An 18,507-nucleotide genomic window follows, 5' to 3' on the forward strand; every position below is an offset into this window, starting at 1 on the left:
TAGAAAAAAAAAGAGGAAGGATATCCAAATAATTCACTGCCACAGATCTGGAAATTAAAAACTACTGATTAAGAATTCTAACTACGTATCACCGTGGAGCCTAGTCTCAGGTGGACACTGCTTTGGTGATAATGGTACCTTACATATGCAGAGCATTCTCTGTATTCTCACATGCATTATCTCATCTGGTCTTTACAATCTTCTGATGTTTTCACAATTTCACAGAAGAAAATGAGAGAGGCAGAGCCAGGATTAGAATTCAACCTTTCTACCATACCGCACTGCTTCTCACAGATGGCAGAATAAAGAGCTATGTAGATATCCACCTAAATCAGATTGTGTGTAGAATTAGCCTTTTGAAGGGTACAGTGACATTTGAAAAGAATCTAAAGTGTTTTGGAAGTAATAGTGTAGGCAAAATTAGCATCCTGTCCATAAGAAGGTATTGAAGGGATAACTTGCTGATTTGTAAGTACTTAAAAAAACACAAAACCAAACCAAACCCAAACAACCAAAGACAAAATCCTAACATTTAATGAGCTGCCTTTATTTACTTTGTACCTCCACTGTATTCATTTACCTGTGTACGTGTTGTATCCCCCCAAAGACTGTAAGCTCCTTGAAGTCAGGGACCATTTTGGTTTTGTCTTTGTGTCTCTCGTGCCTAGCATGATGCATACTAAAAAGCAGAGATCACCTTGCTGACAGAGGTCCATATAGTCAAAGCTATGGTTTTTCCAGTAGTAATGTATCTAATTAGTATGTATGGCTATGAAAGTTGTACTATAGGGAAAGCTGAGTACCACAGAATCATCGCTTTCAAATTGTGGTGCTGAAGAAAACTTTTGAGAGTACCTTGGACAGCAAGGAAATCAAATCGATCAATACTTAAAGAAATTAATTCAGACTATTTATTGGAAGGTCAAATATTGAAGCTGAAGTTTAAATACATAATGAGAAGACAGGACTCATCAGAAAAGACCTTGATGTTTGGAAAGATTGAAGGCAAAAAGAGAAGGGGACAGCAGATGAGCTGTATAGATAGTGTCACGGAAGTAATGAACATGAACTTGGACAGACTTCAAGAGATGGTGGAGGATAGAAGGGCCTGGTGTGCTATGGTCCATGAGGACTTGGAAGTGACTGAGGAACTGGACAGCAGCAATGAGTTCTCTAGAACCATCTACATTAGTCTATTTGTTTTCTAGTGCAGACACTTCATTTTCCTCCCCTTTGTCTTTGCACTGGCTGTCCCCCATGCCAGGATGCTTTCCCTCCTCCCCTCCGCCTTTTAGCTTCCCTGGCTTCCAAAACTCAGCTCAAATACAGAAGCATGGACTTTTCTTTGTCCATTCCTCTTGCTTGTGTCTTCCTTCTGAGATTTGTTGTTTAGCTGTTTAAGTCATGTTTGCTGTGACCCTATTTGGGGTTTTCCTGGCAAAGATACTGGAGGGGTTTGCCATTTCCATCTCTAGCTCATTTTATAGATGACAAAACTGAGGCAAACAAGGTTAAGTGACTTGCCCCAGGGTCACTCAGTAAGTGTCTGAGGACACATTTGAACTCAAGAAGGTGAGTCTTCCTGACTTCAAGTGGGACACTCTATCCACTGTACCACCTAGCTGCCCTCTCTCTGTGATTACCTTCATATATTGTGGATACATATCTTGTATATTTGTAATGCCACTTCCCTAAATTCTGGGAATTGTATTTCTTCCTAGCTTAGCAAGAGAAGAAGCTAAAATGAAATCAGGATTTGGAAGATGGAGTTTCTTTCAGTATAGCCAGGGAATATACTGCAGAGGCTTGTGGTTAGAGAAGGGGTCTGTAGATGTTGCAGCCACTCTGCTTACACTTTGACACGAAAGGATGAAGGAACCCAGCTCACCACCTCCTTTTCCTCCTCCTCTTGTCTTCATAATGCCTGCTGTACAGAAGATACCTTGTCTCTCAATCCTGATCTTGAGTTATCTTCCTCTTTTCCTAAGCTGGGAAGAAATACAACTCTCAGGGTCTTTAGCAGAATTGGGGTGTGTGTGTGTGTGTGTGTGTGTGTATTTTTGTGTATTTTTTAATTTACTCTGTCCTCTCCTGTAATAGCAAGTAACCTAGCATATGCAGGATGGCCTGTTAGTACAGGTTCTTTGATCTGCTTTTAAAGGGGTCAGCAATCTTACTTTAACCAAACATATATATCATTCACTTAGTTCAGGGGAAAGGTCAGCACCCTGAACAGACAAGCAGGGAATATGCAAACAGAGAAGATAGCACAGATCAACAGATGGCTTCTGTCTGAGAAATTAGCACACATCAGCAGACAGATCCAAGTGTCTGACCAAAGCAACTTTCCCATTCAACTCTGGTTCTAGGATATCTGGGTAGTTTTCCTTTATGATTCTATGAAATATAATGTCAAGGCTCTTTTTTATTGCTGTTCATGACTTTTAGGTAGCCCAGTGATTATTAAATTATTTCTCTTTAGCCTGTTTTCCAGTTCAGTTGTTTTTTTATGAGATTTCATATTCACTTTTATTTTTTCAGTCTTTAAATTTTTGTTGTTTCTTGGTTTCTCATGGAGTCCTTGACTCCTGTGTTTCTGTATTGAGCATCATCGTCCTATCGCTATAGCAGCTTTTTATGGTCGAGTTCTATTTTTGTTTGTTCATGTTTTCCAGCCTACTTCTTGAGAGAAGCACCACCATCTGGGTTTTCAAAGCTGGGGAGTCCTTAGTGCCTAGCCAGAGTCTTGCCTGGCCAGATCACACAAACATTCTTCCAATGAGTATATATACCCTTCTGTTACAACAATCTGCTAGCAGCTGCTGAAGAGGTGTAAGACCCACCAACAACCAGCAAACAGAAAGCTGCCAACACAGGTTCTTTTAATCTACTTTACTAAGGAAAGCAATGTTAAAGGGTTAATAATCTTAATTTAATCCAACATACAAATATCATTCACTCAGCTCAGGGGGAAAAACCAGCACCCTGAGCTTCAGAGCAAATACAAACAGAGCAAATAAACACAAATCAACAGATAGATTTCTGTCCGACAAAATTACAATATTACAGTTACCAGAGAAGCATCAACATCTGGGTTTTCTTCAAAGCCGGGGAGCTTAAAACAATGGCTTGCCTAGAGCCACACACCACTTCTGCTGTGGCTCAGAGCTCCAAAAGAGAAAGCCAACCTCTGGGTTCAGGGTCAAAGGTGAGTCACACATGCAACTCTCCTATGTGACTTAAAATCATCACAAAAATGCTACTTAAACCCACATGGTCTAAAAGCCTCTGATGTCACAAACCTGTCCCTCAAACCCATGTAGACTAGGCTTTCCCTTGAGGCAAGGAGGTCATCAAGGACTCCTAATTTAATCAAGGAAACAAAGGCCAAACTCTTCAAGGGTACTTGGTTGAATAAGTGCTAAGAGCCCATCTTGACTCCCAATACACCTTCTCAGAGCCAGAGGTCATCACAACCCTCATGACTCAGTACCTAATTAGGAATTTGAAAAAGGTGTGAGCCTTCCTACATGCAAGCTTCCCCACCTGAGGCAAGTTCCTCCCCCAGTGGGCTCCATGTGAGGCCTATTAATGGGCGGGGAAGATCTTCAAATCCCATTAACATTACACCTCTTTGAGTCTATTTTGCTTCTGACCGCACCCGCTTTCTTTAATCTACTCTCTCTCTTGTCCTCTACCTTTCTCTTAACTCCTTTCCCTCATAACTTCCATATTAGGTAAGATGAATTTCTATGCTCTCCCTTTGGACCAGTTCAGATGAGAGTGAGGGTCAAGTGTTACCCACTCTACTCCTTCCACCCCCCTTCTCCATCATAGAAGCTCTCTCTTGTACACTCTATTTGTGTGAAATAATTTTCCCCATTCTTCCCTGTGTCCTCTTCCCCGCCCTGCCAGTCCATCCCTTTTTCTCACCCTTTAATTCTTTTTTTTTTGAGGTAATCCCAGCATAATAGGATCACATCTAGGCTCTCTGTCTTAGTAGACTCCCTCTAAGACCCCTGTTGATTATAAAGTTCTGAGATGTTACCTCTATTATCATCCCATATAAGAATGTAAATAGTAGTGTAAATGTAAATGTAAACCTTGTTTAGTTCCTTATCATTTCTCACACATGTTTACCTTTTTATGCTTCTCTTGAGTCTGGTGTTTGAATGTCATGTTTTCTGTTCAGCTCTAGTCTTTGCATTAGAAATGCTTGAAAGTCCTCTTATTTTGTTAAATATTCATTCCCCACCCACCCACCCCAACTCCCAGTAAGATTATACTGAGTTTTGCTGGGTAGGTTTTTCTTGGTTATAATCCTAGTTTCTTCTTTTTTCTGGAATATCATATTTCAAGTCTTCTTCTTTTTTTTTTTTTATTGTGGTAGTTCTTAAATCTTGTGTGATCCTAACTATGGCTCCACGATATCTGGATTCTTTCTCTTTTATTTTTTTTTACTTATTTTTTAAAAAAAATTATTTATTTTTAGATTTCTAGATTCATTTCCACAAGATCTTGAGTTACAGATTTTCTCCCCATCTCTGCCCTCCCCCCACCCCCACCCAAGATGGCATGCATTCCGACTGCCCCTTTCCCCAGTCTGCCGTCCATTCTATCACCCCACTCCCTCCCTACCCCTCCATCCACTTCTGCCTTACTTCCTCGTAGGGCCAGATAGATTTCTATACCCCATTGCCTGTATATCTTATTTCCCAATTGCATGTAAAAACAATTTTTAACATTTGTTTTTAAAACTTTGAGCTCCAAATTCTCTCCCTTCTTCCCTCCCCACCCACCCTTCTCAAGAAGGCAAGCCATTCAATATAGGTTATACTTATATAATTATGCAAAACACTTCTATAATAGTCATTACGAAAGACTAAATATATTTCCCTCCATCCTATCCCATCCTTCATTTGTTCAATTTTCTCCTTTGACCCTGTCCCTTTTCAAAAGTGTTCGCTTTTGACTACCCCCTCCTCCAATCTGTCCTCCCTTCTGTCATCACTCCCCTTATGTATGTATGTATATTCCCTTCATGTACCCTAATACTGAGAAAGGTCTTATGAGTTACAAATATCATCTTTGCATGTAGAAATGTAAACAGTTCAACTTTAGTAAGTCCCTTATGATTTCTCTTTCTTGTTTACCTTTTCATGCTTCTCTTGATTCTTGTATTTGAAAGTCAAATTTCCCATTCAACTCTGGTTCTAGGATATCTGGGTAGTTTTCCTTTATGATTCTATGAAATATAATGTCAAGGCTTTTTTTTATTGCTGTTCATGACTTTTAGGTAGCCCAGTGATTATTAAATTATTTCTCTTTAGCCTATTTTCCAGTTCAGTTGTTTTTTATGAGATATTTTATATTTACTTTTATTTTTTTCAGTCTTTTAATTTTTGTTGTTTTTTGGTTTCTCATGGAGTCCTTGTCTCCTGTGTTTTTGTATCGAGCATCCTCTTCCTGTCACTATAGCAGCTTTTTATGGTGGAGTTCTATTTTTGTTTGTTCATGTTTTCCACCCTACTTCTTGACTTTATGTTAGTGTTGGGCTCTGCTCACTTCTAGGGGGATGTCTGACCTGAAGTTCTGTTATTTATGTCCATCTGCTGCTTTCAGTGCTTCCAAAGTGATGTGATCTGGGGAGAGGGGTGATCACTGCCCTCCTGGTCTGTGCTCTGTGAGTTCCTGTCCCAAGTTTGGTTCTGTTGGCCGGTATGTGGATGAGTTTCCATAGACTGCTGGTGTTAGTTGTCACAGTTAGCCCAGCGAGCTACTGAACTGCTTACTCCACCTTAGTTTTGATCTTCTGCCCTGGTTTATTTCACTGAAGGCTATTTGTGAAGCTAAAGATTAGAAGCCAGTCCCCACTCTGCCCTTGGACTCAAAAGCTGCACAGCTATATTCCTGAAACTTATTCTTTACTCCTCATACAGGTCAGGCCCCTGCTCCCTTGCTACTGCATCCACTCCTCTTAACCTTGGAAATGTGACCTGGGACTGGGTGATGTTGGCAACACAGCTGCCAGGTGACATTCCTTCCTGCTCCCAGTGCTAGTCCTGGGGTCCCTTGGAATCTCTTCTTGCCCCAGTATTCAGTCCCCTAACCATCCATGGGCACTGGAATACTCCCCACTGTTGCTGCCTGCTGCTGCCACTGTCCTGGGAACCTGGCCTGCGTGCTCATAGACATCCCTTTCTTCCTAAGCTGCCCTGGGCTAATGTGACTTTCTGACTTTCCCAATCAGAATTTGGTCTGCAGAAATTATACCGTGCAGAAGGCCGTGGAGGACCTAGGGCAAAAAATGCTACTTTCATTCTATATCTTGACTCAACCTGGGGCTGTTATATTCATGTAAGTAGCTCCTTGAGGGCAGGGATGATGCCTTTCATTACTACAGCACTCAGCTCTGTGCCAAGCACATAGTGATGCTTAACAAATACTGGTTGGTTGATTAATCAAATGGTAACAAAATGAACATGATTTTAACTAATTTTCCTGGTTCAAGACACAGACTTGTATTATTCTGAAATTTATACTTGTGGCTCCAGTATACAATGAAAATGTGATACTTGGATAAAAACATGTAGCTTTACATTTCCAGCTTAGACTTTGAATTTTCTTGTAGAGATATATGGACAAAGGCAAATTATATTTATTAGTTTGTACTTAAACTCTCTCCCCTCTCCCTGCCCCCAAATAGCCCGCTATGGCACACAATCTACGTTGTTTTATTACTATGCACCCAATTGTTATATGTGGGAGAAATAGTTTAACCTTTGGATATATTCTGTTAACATAATTGCAATTCTGCCTTTTAAAGGTTGCTTTTAATTGGGCTTTGAAATAGCATCTGCTGTTGATGTTCTTAGAGATAGGATTGACCAGTTCATTAAATGTTTCCTCTTCCTGTGGGGGCTTTTCAGGCTTTGATGATAAGTTTTTGAAATGTCATCATTTATAGGATTGTCCTTTAAATAATCAATTTGTTCTCTTATAGAATTTTTGAGCTTTCTCTCTCAAATTTAAACAAGTTTATTGAATATATTACTAAATTCCATTTCCCATTTTCATTAGCCTTTTCCTCTCCTCCTCATCTCGCTTATTGCTGTTAGCAGTGGTCATGAAGTTGTAAAAGTTTGACAACTCTCTTAATTTATAAGGTTATAGGATAGCCTAGTGAAGCTAGCAGTGTTAACTGCCAGGAGGGTGGAATAAAGACCTGATAAAGACCTGCTAATTAGAAGCTCTTCACTTGGAAAACGGCAGCTAGGTGGCACAGTTTATGGAGTGCTAGGCCTGGAATCAAGAAGACTCATCTTTGTGAGTTCAAATCCAGCTTCAGACAACTGTATGACCCTGGGCAAGTCACTTCATCCTGTTTGCCTCAGTTTCCTCATCTGTAAAATGAGCCGGAGAAGGAAATGACAAAGCATGCTTTTTGCCAAGAAAATCCTAAATGGAGTCACAAAGACTTGGACGCAATGGAAACAAAAAAAACTTTGGAAAGATAACTTATCTAGTTTCCTTATTTTCAAGGTTATGCTTATAATTCCAGTCCTATTGAAATTAGCTAGTCAGTCAATGAACAAACATTTATTAAGCACTTCTTATGGTGTGGAGCAGACAATATCTGAAATCTGATCCTTGATCGTTGGATTGGTTAGAGGACAGTGAAGGGAGGTGAGATGTTGGATTTCTATATGAGACCTCACGTAAGAATAACTAAGTGGAACCTGCTGGGCATAGAGGGGCTAGGTCATCCTCTCCCACCAACAACCCCCAGCGCTTGGTTCAGGAAGACCTGACTTAGCCCTCAGGGACTCTGGCCTCCACAGAGAAGGGTCAGGCTTTTCCTTGTTGTTTCTGGCTTTTTATGCCCTAACCTAGGAGCCCTGGAGAAAACCACTTAAAGTTCAAGTTTGACTCTAAGCTATAATCTCATCGAGAGAGATCAGGACGGTATTCGGTGTACATTGTATATCAGGTCTATACCTGCACTCAGGAGGAATAAGCAGAAGCCTCTGGCTTTACATGTCCTTTAGCAAAGGGATTAAATCCATATTTAATCCCCCAAAGCACATGCTTCAATGAGTTCACCTCTGTGACATAAATATGTGTGCATCAGAGCAGAGGTGTCAAACACCTCTCCAACACAGCAGGAGCCTGATTAACATGTAAATGGGAAGTATTTAACAACCACAACAACAACAAAATACAACTATTTGTTTCCTCCACACAAAAGAAATGCATAAAACACAAAAACTCCTGAACATGCGCTAACAAAGATTTATTACATGAACGATGACGTTGTTATTATGATGTGATTATGACAAACGACCCATACCTTCTTTTATTCTGTTTTGGGAAGTTGGTTCTTCAAACATTAAACATGAAATGCTGCATAGATATTTTGCCATTACCTTAATTCTGTACTAAATGAACAGCCCCCTCAAGGTCTACTTCCTCTGACTTGGAATCATTCTCCTGCTGGTGCTCATCTCTTTGAGAAGTGTATAGATCAGGAAGATTTCTCCTGCCAACAATTGACTGCCACTGAGATATTTGGAAACTCTCAGGCTTCCAGAGTAAATTCTTGAGAAAAGGCCCTCTCTTACATTCTGTCTGTTCAGTCATCCGCGTTTAGGGAAAGAAACTCAAAATGTAAGAGGCATCTATAGACTTGAGGTCCAAGCTGCGGGTTGCCCGGACAGTACGTATGTATTCCCTGCCATGTGTGAGTAGCCATTGTAGCTGCTGGGAGTTGAGGGAAGAGGAGGCAATCTGTCACTGAACATTATGTGCCTCTTATGTGCCAGGCTCTGTTCTGAGCTCTGGAGAGAGAAAGAAAGGCAAAGGACAGTCCCTGCTCAGTCTTAATGGGGGAGATGACATGCAAAGAACTATGAACAAACAAGCTGTATACAAGATAAATTAGGGGTCATCTCAGAGAGAAGGCACCAGCATTAAGAAGGAGAGGGAAAGGCTTCATGTAGAAGGTAGGAAAGAAAAGGCTTGTAGCACCCCTGTAGGGCAGATAGGAATTGAGGGAGCACCAGAAGATGGAGTCATGCCTTTTAAGGGCTACTGAGTGGGCTGGTCTCTCTGGCTCACTGACCAGTACTCTGACACAGAAGCCTCTCCCCTCTTTCCTTCTTGGCATTCTTCCCAGGGTGGAAGTGGGGAACACAAAGTGAATAACCAAAAGCCTCTGATGTTTATATGTCCTTTAGGAAAGGACTGAAACCCATGTTTAGGGCAGCTAGGTGGCACCGTGGATAGAACACTGGCCCTGGAGTCAGGAGGACCTGAGTTCAAATGTGGTCTCAGACACTTATTACCTCTGTGACCCTGGGCAAGTCACATAATCTCAATTGCCTCTAAAAAAAAAACTAACCAAAAAACCTTAGGCCCATGTTTAATATTCCAAAGCACATGCTTCAGTGGATTCATCTCTGTGACATAAATATGTGTCCATCAGAGCAGAGGTGTCAAACACATCAGTGCAGCAGGAACTACATTAGAATGTAATTGGGAAATATTTAACAAAATAAATAAAAATACAATAAAACATAGATAACATTACATTTTAAAAACAAAGTCATTTTTCAGTCAGCAAAGATCTTCATGTATACATTAGTGGTCCTGTTTCTATCTGAGTTTGATACCATTGCATTAGAGTATTGGTGGGAATCAGCTAGGTGGCACAGTGGATAGAGTGCAGGGCCAGGGGTTGAGAAGATTTGTCTTTGTGAGTTCAAATCTAGCCTCAGATACTTACTAGCTGTGTGACCCTGGGCAACTCACTTCACTCTGTTTGCCTCAGTTTCCTTATCTGTAAAATGAGCTGGAGAAGGAAATGGAAACCATTTCAGTATTTTTGCCAAGAAAACCTCAAATGGGGTCACAGAGAATTGGAGACTACTGAAATGATGAACAAAAATGAAAGGATTTTTTTCTGCTCAATCAGGCCAGTGAGTGAGTTAGCAAGTAGCATCACAAAGGTATGGGCAAAACCCCAGATAAAGGTAGAAAACAGTTGATAGATAAGGCATCACTGAGGGGGAAGAAGCCCAAGTGCAGGAAATAAGCTCAAACATTAGTTTGCATGTCATTTAGTTGCAAGCATTAGACCTAGATCCAGTGGCAAGAACAAGAAGACTGTGGTGATATCAATCAATTCCAGCAAGTTTGAGAAATTTGCCAGTGACTCATCAAGTGAATTGTCTGTCTGTGTTCTGTCCAGACGTGGACCTCTGCAGGGAGTGAGTCACATATCACTGGAGGTACGCACTTGTCAGGGACACTTGAGTTTCTATTTGGCTAAGATGGTCTGTTCAGCTCTGAGATTCTGCGGACAAAAGCGGCGTTCATGGGATCATAGACGTGGAAGGGACCCCAGAAGTCGTCTGCAGTTCTCCAACTCCATAATTTCACAGATGAGGAAACTGAGGCCCTGGATGGTCAAGTGACTTGACCAAAGTCACACAGATATAAAAGCCGTGGAAGATCTGAACCCGGATTCTCTGATTCTGGAGTCAGTGTTCTTTACCCAGTGCTGCCCACCTTGTTCTTACTTTCTTCATCTGTAAAATGAAAGTATTTAGATTAGATGACTCAGGCAGTCCCTTCCATGTGTAGGTCTATGATCCTATGATTACTATGCAGAAATCTTTGTAGTAAATAAAAATATAATACATACATAATATATAAATAAATATAGAATAAAAATTAAATAATACAAATCTGACATCCATAATACACATAATCTATATGTAACCAATACAGATTTACAGTGGATAAATGGTCAAATAATACACATAATTTTTAGAGGAGGAAATGTAAATTGTTTATAATTAATTGAAAAAATTGTTGGATTATAATTAGAAATCCAAAGTTAAACAATTTTGAAGAATCATCTCATACTTACAAAATTGTTAAAAATTATTTAAGAACAATAAAATGCAGTGTTGAGGAACCTATAAAGAAACAAATAATCTAATATATTGGTGGAATTGTAATCATTTATGGTTTTTTGGTGGTGTTACCATCTTTTGGGAAGACAGTATGGAAATATTCAAGAATTACAAAACGGATAAGCCCTTCCATATTTATTATAACTCCTTGATTCTACTAGGACTGTATTCTAAGGGAGTTATGAAAAATGTTGTATCTGAATAAAAATATTTGTTGCTGCTTCATTTGTAGTAGTGGAGAATGGAAAATAACCTGTATGGCCAGTCTTTAGGGAGTGACAAAATGAACTCTGTTATCTTAATGTAATATTATTATTCCACAAAATGGTAAATATTTAAAATAGATGTGAATGTAGAAAGATTTATAAAAAATGATACATTGCAAAAGAAGTAGAATTAGAAGGACTAATATTCACTGATCATGATTGTATAAAAATGACAGCAAGAAAACTAATTTTATAAGCTCTCATTAGAAAACAGATCAGAAAGGGACAGAGAACAAATAAATTATTGGTTTTTTGGTTTTTTCTTTGATGAAGATGGAACTAGTTTGGGTTTTATTTGATATCTTATTTAATCCTATTTGGTGGGACTTCTTACGCTTGTAATACAAAGATGAAACAAATGCAGTTTTAGTTTGATGTGCTAGACCGTAAGCTCAGAGAGGGCAGACTTAATTCTGTCCTGTGTCTTACAAATACTTAATGTCTTAGGCAGTATAGTCAGTGCTTCTTGAATGAACAAATGAATGAATGAATGAATGAAGTCTGTATAGCAGCAAGAGCATTAAATTGTGAGTCAGAAGACCTGATTTCCGAGTATGGCTTGGCTATTAACTAATCGTGTAGCCATTGGCTAGTGACTTCACATCTCTGTGTTTTAGTTTCCTTATCTCTGAAACAAGAGTAACAATACTGGCTCAATCGATCTCACAAAGTTGTGAGGACCAAATAAGATTATCATTATTAACAGTAGTAGCAACAATAATAAACATTTATGTAGCACCTACTGTATGCCAGGTACTGTGCTAAGCCCTTCACAAGTATTATCTCATTTGAAGTGGGAAGTAGGTACTATTATTTTCCCCATTTTACAGATGAGGAAACAAAGCCAATAGAGGTTAAGTGACTTGCCCCGGATCACAGAGCTGGTAAATGTCTGAGGTAGCATTTGAACTCAGATCTTTTAGGCCTGGAGCTCTGTTCATTGAGCCACCTAGCTGTATGAAGTTGTTTTAGAAACTGTAAACCATTATAGATATGTAAGACAATAATGTTAATAATTATTAATAATATCAACTAGGTTAATAAGCTGTTATCATGTAAAGACCACAGATTGTTATCATTTTAGAACTGTTTTAGCCCCAAACCTTCACGTGACAGATGTGGAGACAGATTCAGAGAAGTTACTCGGCTTTGGAGTATTCAATTTTATTTTATTCAACTTTATTCAATAGATAATAATAAATTATACTTTGCATATAAATGTTTGTAAATAGATATTTCCAAATTGTTCTCTATAATGTGTTAAACGTTTCTTGGCAATCTTTTTTATAGTAGTAATTTATCAAGCTTTTAAAAATGTTTTTTTCTTTATTGGCATTCACAATCATTTGTCAATATCTGACCGGGACGGGGGGAGGGGGAGAGTGGAAGAGTGGAAGAGTGGAAATACCAAAATAAAGAAAAGCGGCTAAGAACCCCAAACGATAAAGCAACTTCATGTGCCGTTGACTGCAGCATTCTGCCTCTCCGCTGAGAGATCTTTCATCCTCCCTTCTCTAAAACCAAGGTGGTTCACCTGTGATTAGTCTGAATTTATCCACCCTTTAGCACCATTTTCATTTAAGCCATTCCACATATCCTCTTTCTTGGTTCTTCTTTCTTCACTCTGTTCATGCAAGTATTCTTACTATTTTTTCCTTATGAATTCCTTACATGTTAATAGTATTACGTTATATTTATATACCACAATTTGTTCAGCTGTTCCTTAGTCAAAACACACATTTTGCTGCTTTTTTTTTTCTGCCTCAAAGTGTACTGCTATGCATATTTTGGTCCATGTGAAACCTTTGTTTCTGTCAGTAACCCTCTTGGGGTACATACCCAGCAATGGGATGTCATTTTTTTTCATAGTGCAATTAAAACTTGTTGTGGATTAGTAGGATCCTAATTAAGAAGGTTACATTTAATTTTACTGATGGGGGTTGTTGCATGTCCATCAGAAAGGTCTCCCTTGAACCTTACAAAACTGCACATAGACACAAGGTTTTTTTTTTTTACAATGGCAATATTTCATTCTAAAATAGCACCTTAGACCAGTTTGTTAAGATGACAAATTCTCTTTCACCTGGCTAGCTGTGGAAAAGGAACAGTTTTGATTTGTTTACCTAACACTTTCTCCAAAAAGAGGGGGAAAGAAACGTAGAAGAAGAGGGGGAAAACAGAAGAAATAAAAATACTTAGAGGGGAAAGTAAAGTTAGGATAAGAAGTTGTGAAACTTAATCATTTTTCCCAAGAATATCATTAGGTAGCTTGACCTGGGGACTTCGTGGATGGCATTGGCTCTCAGAAGTCCCACTCCTTTGATCTGGACTTTGAAAATCTGCCAGGTATACCCTGAAGTTCCCTGATTCTTCTAGAACTTTCTCTGAAAATGGGGTGCTGATGTATATGGTCAGAAAGTTTGTCTTTGATTCAGCCATTAATGGCTGCAGATAATTCAAAGCAGACCCTGAATGGTTTCTGGTATTTCTTCGTATGTTACATCAGAACTCTTAACTTCTCTAGTTGTTGCAAGATGATTGTTTTCATTTTTTGTCTGCTACTGTGGTCTGTAGCATCTGCTTATTGTAGTATTTTCTCTTGTATGTTTTGGAAAGGAGAATGACCGAGTGGTTAGAGGGCATGGGGCTAGGAATCCAAAATTCCAGGTTACGTTGTTGGTGCTGTTCTTCATTTTCAATGCAACCTGAAAGGAAGAATCATCTTAAACCCATAATTTTCAGATTTTTTTCAACCTGCAATTCTTCCTCTTTGAATCTATTCACTTCCACTCATCCTTGTTTTACACACACACACACACACACACACTTCAGTATCTTATTGATCTTGCCAGATTTCCCCCTTTTCGCGATAGTAGATTGACTAAATCTCTGTTGGAATTATCCTGAATCCCAAGAGTTGTATTCCAGCTTTGGAAGAAAAATTATTTAAACTGTTTGTGCCTTCATTTTCTCCATCTGTAAAATGACTTGTGTGAGTATAAATGAGTCAGATGGGTCATTCTCTGGGAGGAGACTTATGATAGCACAATTCATGTAATAGAGAAGACAGGCACACTTTCATTTCTGGGAGGGGTCAAGGTTGAGAGGTAATTGAGATTGGGAACTATTCTGGCAAGGTACATCAGGCTGAGCAGGCATAATTGAGCAGATGACTTGAGGGAGCATTGGAAAAGGGTTAAGACCATTGTCTCAGAGATAAATAAAATCAGAGACTGGTTGACTGATTCTGGTATGAACATGCTATAAAAATGGCAAGATCAAGCAGAGTAAAAATCTTATGAATTTGAACAGAGATACATTGAAATTCATGATAATTTGACCAAGCTAGACTAAAGTTCCTTTTTACAATAACCAAAGAATCAGGTAAGCCAGTCAGTAAAGTAGACAAAACTTCAGGGCGAGGTGTTAGCCCTGGACATAGAGTAGAAAGACTCAGATGATATTGGGTCATAGCTGAGCTATGACTAGCTGGGCTACTTGCTTATGACTTTTTAAACTATGGGGAAGTCACTTCATCTCTATGAACTTCACTTTCCTTAATTGTAAAATGATGTTAAGATGTTAAGATGACTTTTGGTTTTCTGATTCTGTGAGCCTCTTCATTTATGTGGTTCATTCATATCTTGGGGTGCCTAAAATGAAGGAAGAACGTATTTGTTCAGTGAAGTGAATAATCATGAATATTAACTTTAATTCATCTCCACATGTATGCTAGTTCTCTATAATATTTTCTGACAACTGTATAAAGAGGTATATTAACATTTCATTAACTTCACTGAGTCAGGATGTGATATTGTTTATGTAAAGTATCATGATGCTTATGGTACAAAATCACCTCCAGGCAGATTTGGGGTTACAGAAAATTTTACCGAATAGTAGATTTTGAAATAATTATTTAAAAGTCCTTAAAATAATTTTTATGTATTTTTCCAATTATATGTAAAAATAATTTTTAAAATTTCATTTAAAAATGTTGAGTTCCAAATTCTTTCCCACTCTCCCCTCCTCCCTCCTTGAGAAGGCAAGCAATTTGATATGAATTATACATATGCTATCTTGCAAAACACATACCCATATTAGCCATGTTGAGAGAGAAAACAGGCCAAAAAAAAGAAAGTTAAAAAAAGTATGCTTTGATCTGCATTCAGACTCCATTGGTTCTTTCTCTGGAGGAGGATAGCATTTTTCATTCTAAGTCCTTTGGAATTGTCTTGAATCATTGTATTGCTGAGAATAGCTAAGTCATTCACAGTTGATCATTGTACAGTATTGCTGTTACTATGTACAGTGTTCTGGTTCTGTTCAGTTCACTTTGCATCAATTTGTATGGCTTCCCAGGTATTCCTGAAACTATCCTGCTTATTTAAAAGTCTTTAATGTATTTTGTTATATATATATATACATATATATATATATATATATACACACACATATATATACACACACACACACATACGTACACATATGTATCCTTTTATAAGCAAATTCTGTATTGTAATTATAATATCTCTAAAAATGAAAAAAAATGTTTTTTTTCTTTTCAGTATTACTTCACTGTTCTCTTTGGCCATGAAGGTCAGAAGCCCCTAGAGCTCCGATGTGAAGAGGAACATGAGGGTAAGGAGTGGATGGATGCCATTCATCAAGCTAGGTATAACCCTCTTCTTTACTTGTTTTGGAATTAATTTGAAAAATCATTATATAATGTGTTTGAATGTTAACATTACTGACAGAAGAATATTAATAACAATTTTAAGAAAATGTTTGCTATTAATTATCTATCACCTTGGTCAGGTGTGCTATTGGTTGGCCTTTTTAAAATTATATCCTGTCTGAAAGTATCCAATAAGATTGATGGTCATTGAGCTATTCTAGAGAAACACGAGAGAATAGTCAACTTTCTTCTAAGAGATGCTAGAAAAATGGAAAAGTAGTAAGTTCGGCCATAAGCCATCTATTCAAGTAAAATACATGTAGAGAGAAGTGTCTTTCTCTTATATTTAATTAATCACCAAGTCTTCCCAAAGTAGCTATCATGTCTATTCTTTCTTCTCTAGTTCCACTGCCACCAGTCTAGTTCAGGCTTTCATTGTTTCGTGCTTGTTATTGCTACACAAAATTCCTGCCCGATTCCAGGCTTAAAATTAATATTGCTAAACATCGTTGCCAGACTTACCTGTAAGTAGCATAAAGAGAATACCCTATAATTATGTTTTGGCCATTGACACGTAATAATTATGTTTGTATGGAGTGCAAGTTCATCTCCTCCTAAAGGAGGATGTGAAAAGCCTGGTCGAGTGCTTCTGTCTTCATAGAATCACAGAATTTAAGAGTTGGAAAGGACCTTGGTTTCCATACAGTCCAGCCTCTGTCCAAAAAGTAATCCCCTCTACACTCCATAAAGACCCCAGTGAAGGGGAGGCATTATCTCCAAGGCAGCCTATTTCACTTTTGGGGAACTGAATTGGGGAGTTTTTCTTGACATGCAGCCTGACTTTAAATCTTTGCAATTTCCATGTAGTGTTCATTAGTTCTGGCCTCTGAGTGATCTTATCAGCTCCCGTGGGTTCAATTATTTCTATGCTCGTGATTCCTAGGTGTGTACATTTAGCCCTAATCTCTCTCCTGAGCTACAGTCTCATATCATCAGCTGCTTATTGGATATTTATGTAATATCTCAACCACAATGTGTCCAAAACAGAACTCAGTAGCACTTCTTTGGACATTTGTACCTAGGAGTTGAGATTCCATGCAGAAGCAGGAGCCAGTGACCCCACTGGGTACCCTTCCACCCCCAGCCAGCAGGAAATCTGTAATGGGAGCCATGTCTTGGCTAACAACAGCAGCTCATCCTCCAGCAGCAGCCCCACCATGTGCAGTTACATTTCTTTCTTTTTTCCTCGAGGCTGCCAGCTACGATTGCCCCTACAGGTTACCATCGCAACAACTCTTGGGCACATTCTTGGTTGTGCAATTGCTGGTGGCTTCCATAATGAGACTAATTCCAGTCTTATAAGTCCTTGTCAGGAGCCCTGGCAAATGCAACCAAAGTACCAGCAGCAGTTCAAGCCCCTGGTGCTGTGAGATGAAGCATTTCTTAGAATGTGCCCCAAACCAGGGTGACCTTAAGCTGTATGAGCAATTCAGTGAGGTGTTATGGTCATGCAAGTCTGCAAATTTGCTGTTATTATCATTGTCACAAACAGTCACGTCCAACTCTTTGTGGCACCATGGACCAACTAACTGTCTGTAAGGTTTTCTTGGCCTAGACACTGGAGTGGTTTACCATTTCCTTCTCCAAGGGATCCAGTGCGTCCTTTTTTAGGCAATCAGAGGTTAAGTGACTTGTCCAGGATCACACATAATTGAGTCAGTCGGTCAATGAGCATTTATTGAGTGTCTAAAGACCACCAGTACTTTGTTTCTTTGTCTCTTTGTTGCTATTGGTCTTTCATTTCATAACTCCCTGAGAGGCAGTCCCATTGTGCACATAAGGGTGGAGATATAAAACGTTGAGATTAGACAAAATCCTACTGTGGTCTCATCAAAATGATGAGTGGCTGTGATGCTAACTCTTAGGAAATAGCATCTTAAGTTATGACTAATAAGTCAAATAATTTCCTCCTGGAAAAACAAGTAAACAAAGCCGAGGTTATTATCTTTCTTCTTAAACCGAGCCATCTTCTGAACTTCCTTATTACTGTCAAGGGCACCACATCCTCACAGTCTCTTGGGTTTATAACCTTGTTATTATCCTTGTTTTTTGTTGTTGTTCGAATCGTGTCTGACTCTCCATTACCCCATTTTGGGTTTTCTTGGCAGAGATACTGGAGTGGTTTGCCCTTTCCTTCTCCAGCTCATTTTAGAGATGAGGAAACTGAGGCAAACAGGGTGAAGTGACTTGCCCAGGGTCACACAGCTGTAAGTGTCTGGGGTCACATTTGAACTCAGGTCCTCCCAACTCCAGGTCTGGCATTCTGTCCCCTCAGCCACCTCCTGTATATCCAATCAGCTGACAAATCTTGTTTTCTTTTTTCTACTTCCACAACATGTCTCCTTCTGTTCCCTCACACAGATACCACCCTACTTTAGGCCTTCCTTTTCTCTCACCTGGAATATTTCTGCAGCCTTCTAATTGGCCTCCCCTGCATCAATTCCCTCTCCATTCCATTCTATCCTCCACCCGGCTGGTGGCTTCCTAAAGTGATTTCCCTGAAGTGCAGGCCTGACCATGTCAGATT

At 39.1% G+C, this 18,507-nt stretch overlaps 1 protein-coding gene across 2 annotated transcripts in view; it reads left to right on the top strand.

Moving 5' to 3' along the window:
• Positions 1–18,507, top strand: part of RASGRF2 (Ras protein specific guanine nucleotide releasing factor 2) — a 336,581-nt gene that overhangs the window by 94,963 nt on the left and 223,111 nt on the right. For both annotated transcript variants that reach the window (XM_036735869.1, XM_036735878.1), the window contains exon 2: positions 15,811–15,917. In XM_036735869.1, coding sequence (XP_036591764.1) covers positions 15,811–15,917 — 107 coding nt within the window. The remainder of the gene's footprint in view (positions 1–15,810; positions 15,918–18,507) is intronic.

This window comes from Trichosurus vulpecula, chromosome 1, assembly GCF_011100635.1.
Source record: "Trichosurus vulpecula isolate mTriVul1 chromosome 1, mTriVul1.pri, whole genome shotgun sequence".
NCBI classification, from domain to species: domain Eukaryota; kingdom Metazoa; phylum Chordata; class Mammalia; order Diprotodontia; family Phalangeridae; genus Trichosurus; species Trichosurus vulpecula.